At 33.9% G+C, this 16,624-nt stretch overlaps 1 protein-coding gene across 2 annotated transcripts; it reads left to right on the top strand.

The window, feature by feature from the left end:
• The first annotated feature begins 124 nt into the window (after positions 1-124).
• LOC130653683 (CWF19-like protein 2) lies at positions 125-16,543 on the top strand. Of its 2 annotated transcripts, none has more exons than XM_057456200.1 (22): positions 125-361; positions 6,293-6,394; positions 9,046-9,114; positions 9,242-9,271; positions 10,274-10,405; positions 10,515-10,637; positions 10,711-10,807; positions 10,969-11,084; positions 11,166-11,215; positions 11,424-11,513; positions 11,594-11,783; positions 11,876-12,115; positions 12,295-12,369; positions 12,478-12,543; positions 12,898-13,015; positions 13,159-13,253; positions 13,370-13,486; positions 13,652-13,690; positions 14,227-14,343; positions 14,461-14,544; positions 15,590-15,664; positions 16,292-16,543. In XM_057456200.1, exons 1-22 carry the CDS (start codon positions 278-280, stop codon positions 16,430-16,432), a joined length of 2,250 nt encoding a protein of 749 aa, XP_057312183.1. In that variant the 5' UTR covers positions 125-277; the 3' UTR covers positions 16,433-16,543. The 2 variants fall into 2 exon arrangements, with proteins under 2 accessions (XP_057312183.1, XP_057312182.1); XM_057456199.1 differs by having other exon boundaries at positions 126-361; positions 15,590-15,691.
• Positions 16,544-16,624: the final 81 nt, after the last annotated feature.

Here is a 16,624-nt window from a genome sequence, read left to right as displayed (position 1 = left end):
GCGGCTAAGGCAACAATGGCAGAAATAATGGAGTTGGGGTCAAGGTTATAAACAATAGGGTTATGGGGGGGGGGCAAAGTCAGTAATTCAAGCACAACTGTATTGAAATGACCTATAATGAAGATTTTAATGCTGGTGTATTAAAGATCAATGCGTTCCTTTTGTTGGAAAAAAAGTGTGAAAACTGACCCAGTAGGTGACATAACAAAACTATTTGTAAAAAAACAGGGAGGCGGATATATAAATCAAAACAAATATAGCTAGCAAGTTATAGAAAATGGAATCAAGTTTTGTGAGTAAATCAAACATTGATGAAAAGAAGAAAAAAAGAAAAGAATATTTCCAGAATAAACTACAAGATGTTCGTATAGTTAAATCTTATTATTTCTTAAGTATTTTATATAATGCTAACTGTGTGATTTTTCGAACAGTTTTCTAGCTGCAGTGACAGCTAGCTAGCTATTAGCTAGATGAGTTGCAGTGTGACGCAGTTGTTTGGATTTTTGCGTCTAAAACAATGGACCTGTTCTTAAAAAGAGAAAATGATAGTTAAGGTGACGGTATATATGTTCTGCCCAGATAATAAACGCTACCCTGATTAAGTATGGCAGCTTGCCCTGGTTAAGAACAGGGCAGAAAATACATAATCAGGGCAACATAATCAGGACTTCTTACTCAAAAATATTATTTGGCACTTATAAAAGGAACATAATCAGGGCAGGCCAGTTTATATATGACGGTTTAATATTATTTTTCACTTATTACAGGACGGACATAATCAGGGAAGACCGGCTTATGTATGACAGTCAAATATTATTAGAGACTTATAGAACAAATATAATCGGGGCCTACCGCTTTTATATCATTCATCATCACTTCTGACAAGCGAATAGCCCTGGTGGCAAAGTTTTTGATGTTCTTAAATGAAATGAAATTTCGTGGCAAATACTAAATTTTGGGATTCGCAAGTTTAATAACTTTTCACCAAACTTAATTCCTGCAAAAAGAATAATTTAGGTTCCGTGAAATTTAGTTACTTCAAAGTATATTATGTTGAAATGTATTTACTACAAGAGTAGTTTATATTAAGAATTACGTTGAGACTTTTTTTTTTTCGCCATGTCTAGTTTTTAGGGGTGTTCTATCTTCCAGAGAATGTTTAATTCACAAAAGTCCAAAGAAAATGACAATCACAGCCTGCCTGGCCAGCCATTATATCAGCGTTCATAATCCGGTCACCACGACATAACCAGTGCAAAAAAAACATAATCGCACCATGCATACATAATCCGGCTGTCCCGGTTGTAAACAGGCCGTTTTCGCAATCTGTGCAGAACATATATACCTTTATTGTATCAAAAAAATCAATTTTTTTTATTAGCTATTTATACTAAAGAAACAACGATCTTCCCAATGGTGAAACTTTTTATTTATCTTTCGAAGGGGATTATTGACTTTATCCAAATAACTAACTTTTTTCTGATCAGTCTTTCACACCTTAAATTGAATAAAACTTAAGAGTGAATGTTTTAACACTTATCATCCTCTTGGTATAACTTTTAAAAATAAATTATATTTCCTTTCCGAAAAAGAAATGACCATCTGAAAAAAAAACACATTCATTTCTAAAAATGTATGCCATCCTGTTCTGTTTCTGCAAGTCACAGAAAAATGTTTAACGACTTGAAAGTTCTATTTATATATTATTCTCAGTCACGTCTTTGCGAATAATAAAATTTAAAAGGACAACCTTCTGAATATTCGTCGCCTCGGAAGTGTGAAAGTATAACCATCAGTATAAGTATGCCTAAAAGGTGTGATATTTAAAAAAATCTTTAAAAGACTTTTTCATAGTGTTTTTTTTTCTTTGGTGATTAAACTTTGATTAACTATTGCTGAAAAAATTGCGATTTAAAAGACCATGCTCAAAAGGTATACCGTCACCTTAAGAAAAACCAATTCAGGCTTCTCTTTTAGATCGTTTATTCCTTAAATCTATAAATTAAGGAAATAGGCAATTTTCTTTTTGTAGCCATTCTTTTATTGCCTGTAAAGTTGTGCACGCATATACGGAACGAAGTTATGCCCATATATGAGCACGCATCATGACAGGCAAGAAAAAAAGCACCATGCTTAAGCTAATTTATAGATTTTTAGTAAAAAAGATTTAAAATGCATACTCCTGGTTAAAATGCCACATTGTACCACTTTCGGTTGGGGGAAAAACAGACTTTTCATGATCAAACTCTCATACAAGAAGCTTTGTTTAAACAATAACTACAAGAATCTGAAATAAAGTAAAGCTAAATTAGCAAAAACTGTCGATTTGAAGTTAGAAAGCAAAATTTTTAAGAAATATACCCCTGATTTATAAAGAGTTTACCACATGAACGGCCTGTTTTCTCTCAAATTAAAATGGCTACCTGAAAAAAATATGTATCCATGGTTGGTTAAAAAGTGTTGTGATATCTGCCAACAGGGAGAATTTGAATTGTTTTTCTTAACTATTATCTTCTCTGTTTAAGAGCAGGCTCTTGCCCAGGGCGTTTCCTATTTAAGTGCTTCTGATTGAGATGCCCTGAGCATCAGGCGCACCTCAATGAACGTCAGCAAATATGGTGAACACATGTATACAGGCCCTGGATGTCAGGTAGGTTTCTGCAATGACTTGTATCAACATATCACTTGCCTAAACGGATGACGAAGGAGGCCCAACATACCCAAATTTTCCCATATTGTGAACAGGAACCACAAGAAATATACATTGTTTGCTATAATTTTCCAATATGATGTGATACAATGTAATAACACAATAAATTCACAATGTAATCGGCTGGCACAGCCATATTTTATCTCATCAATTCTTACAGCTGACAATACATAACACTCACAGCTGATGATACATATATACAGTCATTAACTCTGAATTAATTAAAGAAAGCAACTAAATAACACCAAGACAAATTAAATATGTCAACAAATTACACCGAGTACACTACAGAGCCCTCACATCTCATAGCTTAGTGATCTTATTAACATTGGCAATGTTAGTGCAACAGTTTTGTAACACATAGCAAAATCTTTTATAGGCACGGAAACCAGAACAATGAGTTAACCTGGTGTTTGCTGAATTTAAATAAAATCTCAATCAGCCAGTAAAAATTCTAACACAGGCCATTTCTTGAATAAAACTATGCCAGGGCTACAAAAAGCACCCCCTAAAAAAATTACGAGTGTTATGGTGTGCGAAAAATCTCACTCGTAAGCAAAATTTACAACTGTGATGTAAATATTTGCAAGTGTGATTCACACTATTTGCAAGTGTGATTCAAACTTGCAAATATTCGTTATAAACGTTATTCGTTTAAACGTCATATGTTATTTAAGCTGTATAGTTAAAACAACGTTGAACGCGATGATGTGTTGGCAGATTCGCTATATGTTATTGGCATTAAATATATTTCTAGTCATTTTTGATTTCTCTTTCCCCTTTTAAAAAGATTTTTTAAACTACCCTTAACAGCGATGTTGAAAGAATTAGCGGTAAGAGTGAGTGTTTCTTTCCCAAGCTTTGGCCACTGTTCCACTGTGCGCATTTTTGGGTCTACATTAAGTACTTTGTGAATAACAGACTCCTTACCATGTTTTTTGTGTGGGGTACCACCATTTGTTTGTTTTGCTCCCATCTACTTTATCTGAAAATTACAAAACCACACTGATATGCTCTGCAAAAGATAACCTAGTAACTGTAAACTGTAAGGTACATCTGAAGAATTTGTGCAGTGTGGGGTGTTGGGTTTTTATATGCAGCCATTAATAATCAAGACCTGGGAAGGGTCCAGTTCCTACACAGGCAAGTGATACTAGTATCCATGGCAACCCCCAAGGTCAGGTCCATAGGCAGAAACCACCCTTACTGTGCAAGGCTCTACATGACATCCTCAATGACTAAGGTAAACCTATGTATACTAACCATAATGCTAAGGAACTGTACTTCTGTCACCACAATTAACATGAGAAAAACTTGCACTTTAGCTCCATTTGTTTTCGATGCAAAATCAAAACATTATGTCACACCCAACTCATAGCTAAAATATTGTGTGTGAAGATAGTGAACTTTACTAAGTATGTCTATAATGATGTATATTGGTTTGGTTTGTTTTTAATAAATGATTACAAAGATAACAATTGATTAAAGTGTAATACTCCCATCATGCCAAAAAAGTCTCATCAGAGAGCTACCCTACGATGTTAAGGCTGCCTGTTCGGCAAAGTACAGAAATTTCAGTACCAGTGAAATTGGTAATATGGTAGATCCTAGACTTTAGGTTTAGGATATCATGGCATAGCCTTCCAGTGTTGCCAGTGAACACAGAAATTTAGCAAGAAAAATGAAAAACACTTAATTTACACATTCACGTAATACAAACGACATACGCTTAGTCAAAAAGCTCATGATAAAATCGTTCAACCCATGAGGTACAAAAGGTTTGACCTGATGTATCAAGAGTAAATAACTGGTAATGCAAATAAATATTTGTAAGCTGCATTGTGTTTGGGGCTCTTGAATTATTCCAAATTGGGCATGTTTTCACCCCATCGGGTACATGCATCAAATCTTGCTAAAAATATTCTAATGTGCTAAGTATTTAAAATTTAGAAAAAATTACCAAATTATAAGGGGCAAAGTGTAGGTCAGACCCCCCTCTAAGAGGCCTAAAAAGGCCTATAAGGTACAATACAGTCCGAATGTAAGCTTCTGCGTTCTCGCTATAAGAACCTTTTCCTGCAAGTTGGAAGCCCTTTAATCTTTTGTTTATCGTAATTACTTTCATGATCTTTGCAATGGTTTAACAAAAGCTTCGCGATAAAACAATACTGCAATTATTTTCTGATAACTGCAAGTTTTGTTGTTAAAACTTATTAAAAAAAATCACCTTAGGTTTTAGCGCAAAGTAATGAACTTTAATGATTTGTTAACTACGCAAAAGATTAAAATAAATCTCGCAAAAACTATTGTGTTTAAAAAACATTTTGTGCATGTTTTTTTTAAATCTTTCAAACTTGGTCCGTTTTAAAAAATATATTTCTTAACATTTTATTCTACCCTATTTTTTTTCGACAAAACATAACGCAAAAGAAATTGCGCACAAAACTATTGGTGTTAAAAAAGTTTTATGCGCTTGTTTTTTGTTTAGAAGACTTCAAAAAAAATTATCCTTTTAAACATGTTATTGCAATCTATTTCCTGAACAAAACTTTAGGAATAACTTCAGCAGCATAACTTTAAAATACAAGTCTTTGTGCATAGAAGTAATTTTCCATTTATTCCGACGCTTTTCCACCTCGTTCTACCACAATTTAAAAACGTGATATACAGTCCTGTTTTTGCAGTCTAGTCAATGAAGAGGCTAGGTGTGCAACACTTTCCACGTCTAAAAGTGTTTCTATGTTGTCAAGGCGTTTGATTCTCAATTCTTAAATAACTGGCTCTACAAGGGAGGAGGGGGTTACGACAAGCATATTTTCTGTTTATTTTCACATCATGCATGCAAATAATTAATAATTATTTTGTTAAGAAAAAAAATATTAAAATTTCAAATACAAAATAACTTACTAAGATACTTGGGTCAAAGGACTTCAAATTAAACGTCTAATAAAGTTTAAATAAGTGAATCACAGTGTAACTATGCTGTGTTATATTTTAAATGCTAATGTATGGCTTTTATTCCTTGGTTGCATCGTGTTTTGTATTTTGATAGAAGAAGTAACTTATAATTTAGCTTTGTTGATAAAACCATGTTTATTTACCAAAGGGTTTATAAAATAGTACACTTTTAACCAATTTTAATTTACCTGAAAACAACCATTTTAAAGTATATACAATCAAAATAAGCAGTGGAATTTTTGCTTCAATGTTCTTTCTAGCAGCATACTTAGTTGAAATGCAAATCCTGGCTTTGAGTGTGGGAGTTTTGAATATTTTGCTTTTACCTGTTTAAATAAGCGATTTGCCTCTTCAGTATTTATTTAGATATACTGTGACAGCATATTAAAAGTTTTCCCTAACTGATTTGTTACTAAACTAACTGTTATGTCCTGGTTGTAAGCGCCATCCTGATTTGAAACGCTTCCCCATCCTACTTGTAAACAGGACTAAACTTTTAAATCGGGACGGTGAAAATGTACCTATTTGTAAGCTGTATGTCCAGTTTTTAAACATTAATTTTCAAGAGAACTAATTTTCAAAAGTTGGCAGTTTTATATATGTTTATAATATACCCATTTTTAGGCAAAGGAAGAGTATGAATCCAGCAAAAGAAAGAGGGAGTTGGAAGAATCTAGGGGTGACTCAAAATGGATGTTACCTTCTGTTAATGAAAGATTGGAGGCTGTAAGTGATCACACATATACATACTTTTACAATAACTGTTGCAGGGAACTGTGTATGCATTGTTTTAAATAAAGTGAAACCAATAATTTCTAAGATCAAATAAAGAAAGGTTTCCGTAAGTTTCAAAATTTTGGTGCTGTAGTTACTTCAATTTATCCACTAAACATTACTTACTTTTTTACTACACATTTATTGTGTGTTAATCCCCATCCACGAGGGTTGCACATTGCTTTCTAGGATCCAAACTTCCTGGATTTATGCACCTTTTCCATTTTTCGCGATCAAAGGGATCATCTTATTCAAATTTTTTGAAGCAAGGTCTTTTTTTATGTTTTCTTTCCATTGCTTCCTTGGTCTTTCATGTAGCACACTTCCAGCAACTTCAAAAGACAGAACCATCTTTGGCCAGAGCTCATTTGGCATGCGATGTAAGTGCCCAAACCATCTCAACCTATTATATGACAGTCTTCGACACTATAAAGCTTTAGCCCCGATCTTAACTCTTTCATTGAGAGTTTGTCGGAGAGCTTTACTGAACAAATCCATAGGATTGCGTGATCTGTGCATTTAATTTGGTTGGTATCTTCAACATTTAGCGCCCACGTTTCATAAGCATATAGGAGCACACTACGTACACACGCATTGTACACCCGACCGGCAAAGGGATATACCAGAACAAGTAAGAATGGGAAGCAACTAACGAAACTTCTTCCAAGAAGACCTTATTCTGGCCGTAGTAGCATCGAAGCAATCACCACGCTGACTGATCATGTCACCTAAGTAGCAAAAACTCTGCACAACCTCAATGTCATCATCTCCAACTTTAATCGATGTGGCTTGGTTATCAATTGAAGTAACAAGTTCACCACTGCATTTCTTGACCCGCTCCTAATCTGCCTTTTAGGTTAGTGCATCTTTTATGGATCCATTGATTGCATTGCGAGCATAAGATTGAATTACTCCCAACTCCTTTAGAGCAAACACCACATGGCTATTTACTTAAGTCAGTTGACTTTGATGCCTCACGCCCACTGTGCATAATTTTTGTCTTTTTCATACTGACACGTAGTCCTTTCTCTTCTAGATTATCTTTCCAGAGTTTTAATCGTTCTGTAAGCTCTACGATAGAATTTGCAGAGATAAAAAGGTCATCAGCATACAGAAGTTTCCATGGACAGCCAAGGTGGTACTCTTGAGACAACACCTCTAAGACAACGATGAAAAGAAGTGGACTTAGTACCGAATCTTGGTGCACCCCAACTTGCACCCAAAACTCAGAACTGTACTTGTTATTGACTCTAACTCTTGATTTGGCATTTAGATACATAGCTTGTACTACTCTAACAACCCATTCTTGTACGCCTAGTTTTCTCAAGGCCCACCAGTCAACCTTTCTTGGAACACAATCAAATGCTTTTTCAAGGTCAACAAAAGCAAAAAACAGATCTTTATGCTTTGTAATATGCTTTTCGTGCAACTGTCGTAGAACAAAGATTGCATCCGTTACCTGGCATAAAGCCAAACTACATGTTGATAATACTGATTTGTGATCGGATGATTACTTCAATTACTCTTTCCACGATCTTTAAAACCTGGTCTGTAAGCTTAAGACCTCTAAACATCCCTCTATCTAGGGCATCCCCTTTACCATTGTACAAATTGATGATGTAAGATTCCTTCTACTCTTTCGGCACAACACTATCTTTAATGATTTTGTTTATAAGGTTTGTAACCGAATCAATAATAGTGTCACCGGCAGCACATATCATTTCAACAACCACTCCCGAAGGACCAGCTGCTTTTCTTGCTTTCATATGTGCTAGAGCATCTTCAACGATTTTTCTGGTAATCTCTATGGGAGGGCCGAAGTTTGGGGACTGCTCTGCCAGATTTTCTATATCCCAAGGAAACTCAACATTTAAAAGTTTTTCATAATAGCTTTTCCATGCGCTGAGCTTTGAGTCATCGTCAAAAGCTAGATTACCGCTATCATCTTTCACACATTTTCACCAACATTGTCAACATTCTCACCTCTCATTTTCCTGGCTTCTTTGAATAGTAGATTTCGCTGTTCTTTGTTACGTAGGTTGCAAAATTTTTCCTCTTTAGCTGATTTACGTGCTTTATAAACCTCAGATTTTGCTTTTCTCCTAGCAGCAAGGTAGGAAATCTTACTACCTCCTCTTTTCCACTCTTTCAAAGTATTGTGAAAACCCAAAGCTCAATATGTGTATATGAAAAGCTTCTTAACTTGTTGTTTTGCAGTCTTGTAATATATATGTATTTGTGAAAAACATTAAATATATAATTTAAACAATTCAGGCCCACTGAAAAAGCAAGTGCGGTCGCACAGGCACGTCTCTATATGCAAAACCCTAGCAAAATTTATAAACAGGATTAAAGTGATTCTCAATAATTGTTGAAAAAATCCACAAATGAATCATGTGCAATTGTGCAAGCACTGGCAGAAGCATATGCTCCCAACCGCGACTGTGGCTTGTATACTTAACATGATGCTTTTAGTATAAAATTTGTTAAACATTTTCAGCCTCAATATGCTTTTTGTAAGTTTTATGCTTATAAAAAAAGGGTTGACCACGACAAACTGTGGTAGTTTTTTAATTTAATGTATTAATGTGCATATTTTTTAGGAATCAGACTCAAAAAAGAAAAAGAAAAGCAAGCACAAGAAAAAATCCAAAAAACATAGACACAAAAAGGTACTTTGCTTTTTTCATTTTTTTGCAATCTCTTATCTTGACTGTTAATATTGGCACAACTAATGTATTAGTTGACCTCAATTGCTAATGTATAAAAGCTGTTTGAGAATATCAAGTTTGTCTTTAGAAGAGCCATAAAGAAAGTGAATCTTCTGAGGTAAGTACACATTGTTACATTTGGCTCGACGTCTATGTTATGTAACAAGGACGTCCATGTGAAATTTTTAATTTGGTTAATCAAAATGTCCCCCCCCCCTGTATTTAAATTTAATTAAAATACAAACCTCTTAAACGCACTTAATCTTATTTAATCCAGGTTGGGCAGATTCTGAATTTTTTAATAACTCTTCTTTTCTGTGCTATGATACTGAGTTTTTGTATTTATCTATTAGACACATGTATCCGAAATGTTTAGATCCTATACCTCTCAGAACCTTAGATTTTTAAAATGAAACGACCCCCCCCCCCCCCATAGATCTAAATATCCCCGTAATTTGTTTCAAACGTACCAAAACATAAAATAAATAAAAAGTGATATGTAAGCATATTGTCATGTAACGTAAGTTTGGAATACATAAGACACAGTGTAGACATAGACTGTTAACCTACATTCATTTTTCAAGAATAAATAACCGCAATATGCTGGATTATATTTTTTTTATAAACATAACAGTCAATAAACTTGTACCTAAATATTTAGTTTATTAATTTATGCAATACGAAATAGTGCTAGAGGATTTTTTTTAATGTATGCAAGTTTTCACCTTTAATGTGTGATTTTGATCTTTATACCATTCTTTATGTGAAAACATATTCACAGTGTTTCTATGGTTCTAAAAATCCTAAAAAAACTAAAACAACCAATCCTCCTAAATAATTCTAATGGCTTTTCTTTTGTGGAATAAACTCCAAAATATTAATATTCTACATCAGTTGATGTCGAAATGAAATTTGATCAATCCAACTTATCTCCTTGTTCAATTTCTTTGACATTCTTGATTTTTGTGACTTCAATTTCTCCTAAAATCGTCTGAATTTTTTATGTGCTTTCCCAGCTAAACTGGAAACCGCTAAAATTCTCCTAAAAATCCTAGAAAAAGGACCAAAATAGTTCACCTACCGTCCTGCGGGTATAATGAGCAGTTTTTCTTTTTATTAGGAAAGTGATGAATGGGAAGAGATGGCAACTACTTCAACAAAAACAGAAAAAGTTATTCATCCAAACTCAAGCGAAGTAAACATTAATGAAACAGCATCCAAAAGGGAAGAAACATATGACTTCACACCGCAGGCATGTACAGAATATGATCATGTTGACAACCAAAGTACTAATAAGTGGAGTGTTAGATAATTATTTCTACGTGGTCAGATTTTATGTGTTTAATTTGTGTTTGTAACAGAGAGATGAATGGATGATGTCATCATCTTTATTGGATATTGCAACCAAAACTACTACAGGACGGGAAAATAAAACGAAGAAAAAACAACAAGAAACTCGTAAGAAAGAGGAAGAAGAAAGAGAGGTTTATTTATATTTGTTGTTGGTTATTTGTATACCTGAATAATAAGATTTATCGTTGTATGTATCATTTTCAGAAAATTCATGAATCCAGAGAGTTGAATCCATTCTGGAAAAATGGTGGTACTGGTATGCCGGAGGAAGAAAGAAAAACAGCTGCTGAGTCAACAAAAAGTTAGACTCGTATCTAGTTCCTTTTAACTCATGTTATGAAATATGTGTTAATACACATATCATTGTGCGCATTAATTTCAAGCTGTTTTATTTGCAAGAGTTTTAGTTTTACATTAATCGCACAAGTTAATAAACCAAGTTTCTTATATTTTGCTTTATAGATTATCACATTGGTGATGGTGGTCGTAGTTGGATTCACAAAGCATATGAACGTGCTAAGCAGCAAGCAAAGGAAGACGGGATTCCACTAGAAGAAATCGTGGCTAAAAGATGGGGGGTATTTCCAGATTGTTTTTTTACTTGCACATACATACTAACTTCTAAAAAATTTGCCTAATGTTGTTGTTATTTGACTTAGTCAGCGGAGAAGTTAAACGCGCTACTCAAAGCTGCTGATAGAAACACAAGGTACGCAGAAAACAGTTTCAATTTTTTTTGGGATCTACTGAAACTTGTTGTTGATATGGTCGATAACATACTATTCTTAAAGGAAATCCCTTTTGCATATCAGGGTAGAATTTCTTTGCAACTGTTCTGTGTATGTACAATTATGTTGTTAAAAAATATGCAAAATGTTTTTTTTGCTTCTCCTGCTTTTAAAACATTTGTTGTGTAGACCGAGCAAGACGGACTCAGGTTGGCGTAAGTTTCCAGTGAAAGAAACTAAGAAGGACCTAGCTGAAACTGTTTCTAAACAAATTGATAAGTAAGAAAAATATATATATTTTTTTAAGATACTTTTTTCTACTTGCATCGTATTTATAATCATTATACCTTATTATATAGCTCTGTCAAATTAACAAAGCCGTCATCGAATGTACAGGAAGACAACACCAAGCATAGCTCTGAAGAGAATGACAGTAGCAGTGAAAGCTGTGAGGATGATACAACTGAAGTGAGAACCAAACCTTTGACAGAAAAGGAGAAAAACGAAATCAATGCAAAAATACTTCGAGCTGAATTAATGGGTGATGACGTAAGATATATATTTGATTTACTGGTACAATTATTAACTGTCACAAGCCCTTACGAGGTAGGCTGCTTTTATGGCCCTGATTGCTGTTTTAGGAGCTAGCTGAAACATTAAAACAACGTTTAACATCTGGAAATCAAGTAACTGTTAAGAAAAATACATCCAAACAAAAAAGTAAAAAGAAAATAGGGATGAACGAGGAGGAATCTTCGGAAGATGGTGGTGAAGAGGTTATACTTACAAGAAGTGACAAACATGGAAATTTGTATCCAGTGAAATTGAAAACTGATGTTGAAGAATTAAATCAGCGAAAGAAACGAAAAAAGAAAAAGATCGTAATTATTTTACTTTTTTTAAATAGAAAAAGGAATCGAGTTTAACGTTAAAAATTCTTTTTTAAATATTTATGTGAGATATTCTCTGTGTAAAGTTACTCATAATCTCATAAGATGATGTTTATGTCATTCGCCCAAACCCTTACTGTACTTGTAATATCAATTGTCATTTTTACCAGGGACCAACACATGATTCGGATGGAAAGAGGATCAGGTATTTTGAAGACGATGACAATGTTGATCTCAAAACAATGGTAAAATGTTTGTGGGTTGGTGTATGTCACCAAAAACCAAGTTGTTTTCCTGTTGTGAATTGAATATGCAAGATTATTGTTGAAACATCAAATTTACAAAATTTTTAGGTTGAACAAGAACGCCTGACATCTGTGGCTGATCAACAAGCCATGTTAGGTACTTTAGCTGCGAAGGTATGATAATCTTCTACTACGAGTTAGTATTTTTTAGTTTTTTTAACTTTTTCTGCTTTTGTTGTTATAAAAAGTCAAATGATTGTTTTTGGAGGTTTAGGCTATAATAGTTCTAATTTTTTCTAACTTCTTTAGTCGCAAGAAATTCGAATTCTCTTTTTCTTATTGAAATATGCACCTACGAAAAATTGAATTAATGGTTCCACTTTATATCTATTTTTTGAAAACAAGGAACGCTTTTTGTTCTTTGTCAAGGACTATGCCTGGGTTTGTTCTTATTATGTTCCTAAATTTAAGCTTTGATTCTTAAAATCGTTGCTATAAAAATATATGCAAGTAAATTTTTTACTTTAGCATCTAGGAACGTCCATGGGAGATGATTACACGTTAGATGACATGTTCATGACAGCGTCTGCTACTAAAGGGATGTCAACTGCTGAAGAGAAGAGAATCAAAGACAAAGCTTCACAAGGCTTGTTGCATTGCGATGCTTTTACTTAGCAAAGCTGTTAATGTGAAAGGGTCTATACCTAGAATAAAATAAATGGATAACAATTTTCTATTAAAAACATATTCAAAGTTTATTTTTTAATCCTTCTTAAATTTTTATTTTAGAACATAGACAAAGAAATTTACAAATTGAAAGTTGTCGATTCTGCTTCGAAAATCCAAAGATAGCCAAACACTTGATCATTGCGATTGGAATAAAGGTAGAGATATTACTCGTGATTTTGTTTGAGGCGTTGTCATATTCCACATGGTTTGGACTAATACAAGTATTTTTCTTTTGTAACTATAGAATTAATATTGTTTTTCTTATTCTTAGACTTACCTCGCTGTCCCAATTAATGCCTCGTTGACAGAAGGTCATTGTATCATTATTCCTATGAATCACGTGATTGGTCAGACTTACTTGGATGAAGACGTGATACAGGAAGTTAACGTACGACCTTATGTTATCTTGGAGTTACCAACGCTATTAAGAATACAAAAGAATAAAACTACTGCAAAAATCCTAAAATGCTCTTTATATCTTCGCAACATTTACTGTCGTATTCTTGTTTATTGTAACTCGAAAAATCTTAAAAACAATTTAACTGTTGTTTAGATTTTCAAAAAAGGATTGACAAGAATGTTTTCAGACAACGTAAGCTTTTCCTTTTACATCTAATTTCTTTACAATTGCTTATTTCTTCAGGAATTAGGTTCTAGCTAACGTTTCCATAGCTAACTTACTCGTATAATTTGGTAAAGTAGTTTTTTGGGTGTACCAATATTATATCTTCATCTCATTTTAACACACCACATTTGATACTTCGGTGTACGCGATTTCGAAATGAGAACACCATTTTGAATTTTTCGTATACTTCACTTCATAAATTTTGTTTTTTTTGTAAATTGTTTCAAACCATCTCCAACCCAAAGTGATTCGTAAATTTGGGTACAATACACAATTTGTGGTCTGGGTTCATTAGTGATGAATAAATGGAAACGAGAGAGTGCCAAGCGATAAACCTCTCAAAAGAACCTTCGATTTTCAGCAGCCTTTGTATTCACTACCTAGAACGAGGATCTCAAAGTCTAACTTTCTGTCGCGATAAGAAATTCAAGATGGTATCTTAATTCCAAAGTGGCGTAACAACAGTTATAGTAGGCTATTATTTTTTTTAAACTTTTTTTAAGGATGAAGACGTCATGTTCTTGGAAACCTGTAAAAATTTAAATCGTCAACATCATTGTATAGTTGAATGCATACCAGTACCTAAAGAGATTGGAGACTTGGCGCCAATATATTTCAAGGTGTTTGCTTTATTTTGTTCAGTAAAATAGTGCGTTGATGGTGGTCGTAAACGTGATGCACAGCTTTTGGCTGCAGTTTATTTTAGTGTTATTACAGTCTTTTTTTACTGGTTTTAGAAAGCTATTACAGAAACTGGCTCGGAGTGGAGTCAAAACAAAAAACTCATAACAATAGACGCAAAACAAGGTGTTTCAAAAGCGGTGAGTGGTTTCTTCTTTTACTTTACTGCATACGTCGGCGATAATAAAATTTTGTGGTTAACTAAACAAGTTTTATAATACAATGCTATTCATATACTAGTCGTTAGCCCGTGGAAAGTCCACGGGGTGGCCTATCCTTTTTGTACCGTATTTCGTGTTTCTGTAACACGATTTTTTTCTCGCGCACAAACAGACAGACGGAATATGGGTTTTATTAAAGAGACTAGCCTTTAACCCGTGGAAAAATCCACGGGGTCGCCCTTCCTTTATATATCGCATTTCGTGTTTCCATAACAGGACGCGGTTTTTGCACACAGACAAAATACGGCTATTATTAAACAGATAGTCAGTAGCCCGTGGAAAAATCCACGGGTTCGCCCTCGTCGCAACAGTGGACAAAAATATATCGCATTTGGTATTAGTACGCTTTTTAAAAATTTCGTGTTTCCGCCACGGGACTCGCCTATCGCGGACAGACAGACAAAATACGGCTATTGTTAAAGAGACTAGTCGTCGCCCGTCCTTTATACATCGCATTTCGTGTTTCCGTAACACAACGTGTTTCTCGTGCACAAATAGACAGACGGAATACGGCTATTATTAAAAAGATAATTTTCGACCTTCGTGGTTTGTACTAAAAGAGGAATAAAATTTCATTACAGAGTTAAAATTTGTTAAAACAAGTGAAAAAAACGTTGCAGCTTTTTTTATTTAAGTTCTAAACTTATACAATACAAAAGCCAGTCTGTGTTTTATAAAGTTTTGGTAAAAGTGGTCGACGACAGAATACAAAAACCAGACAATTTCCTTACCAAAACGCGCGAAATTTAAAAAAATTAAAATTCCTGATATAAAGTTTCGCGGTTAAGAATGTCATTATGATTTCGCTAAAATTCAATTTCGGATCCGAGAAATGCCTTGCCATTCAGGTGCTGCACGTTAAGTTTTAAATTTATCTTTGTAGCACCTAACTTTGCTTTGTAGCATCTAACTTTGCTTAATTTTATTTTTTTAATTTTTATCATTTTACTATTGTTGCTTTAAGGTTCCAAAAGGATTACCATATTTCTCAGTAGAGTTTGGTAGAGATGGTGGTTTTGCTCATGTTATCGAAGAGGAAGTAAGTTTTCCTCTATTCTTTGGCAAGGTAATTTTTTATTTTTATCTAATACAATTAATAAGTACCCGAAAAGAACCTTTTTCATAGTGTGCACGTTTTAAAAATAAATACGGCAAAGCAAATAATACCTTCAGAGAAAGTAAGTCTCATAAATCTTTTATCGCAAAAAATTACTTTTCTTAAGGTATATCATCCTCGAAAATTTTACGCTTTTAGAGATGTTAAAAGACAAAGTATGCAGATGCTGGGTTGTAGTAAAATAGTAATTAGGAAATTGTTAAAATTGAGATGAATTACAAATTACCACATTGATTAAGGCGGGGGATGAAAAACATCGTCTTAAGTAAAATACAGGCAAGTTTGAAAGAATAGTCCATTGTTTTTATATGATAGATTATTAGGCGTGTCCACTATAGGGATATCAATTCCAAGACTAATGTAATTTGGGACCTTTCAATGATGTATACTGACAATTTATCCGTTCTTAAGAAAAGATTTCCTTGTACAAGTGACTGCAATAAAGAAAGTCTGCTATGAGGAGAAATTCGCGATGTTGTTTTCGCGGGGATTATTTACACTTCCAAAAGCGGAAATTTCTCACATTGTCGTATTTACTCTCTTCAATAGGAGATAATTGGTGGGATGCTTGATTTGGAACCAAGATTTTGGCGCAAACCTCCAAAAGAAAGTTTCGAACAACACAAAAAAAAAGTTTTGAAATTCGCTGAGCTGTGGAAGCCATACGATTGGACATCAAAGCTAGCGTAATAAAATTCACATTTTATTTGAATGAAAAAGATAATATTTCGTACTTTCATTGAGTTTTAACTGTGTAAAAATAACGATTCACTTTTTATAAGAAAACATTATATGGCTTTATCTGCTCTATATTTTTTATCCAGAATCAAAGAAATTTACTTGTAGACATGTTGCCATCATTCATTTTTTTTACGTTATCAC

The sequence above is a fragment of the Hydractinia symbiolongicarpus genome, chromosome 8, assembly GCF_029227915.1.
Source record: "Hydractinia symbiolongicarpus strain clone_291-10 chromosome 8, HSymV2.1, whole genome shotgun sequence".
Lineage (NCBI taxonomy): Eukaryota > Metazoa > Cnidaria > Hydrozoa > Anthoathecata > Hydractiniidae > Hydractinia > Hydractinia symbiolongicarpus.
The sequence above is the reverse complement of the archived record's forward strand: the minus strand, read 5'-3'. Positions and strand labels throughout refer to the sequence as shown.

Coding starts and splice junctions, on each gene's coding strand:
- LOC130653683 (XM_057456199.1), top strand. CDS start 278: ATGGAATCAAGTTTTGTGAGTAAATCAAACATTGATGAAAAGAAGAAA. Junction 10,808..10,968: donor AGCTGCTGAGTCAACAAAAA/GTTAGACTCGTA, acceptor TTTGCTTTATAG/ATTATCACATTGGTGATGGT. Junction 11,784..11,875: donor CTGAATTAATGGGTGATGAC/GTAAGATATATA, acceptor TTGCTGTTTTAG/GAGCTAGCTGAAACATTAAA.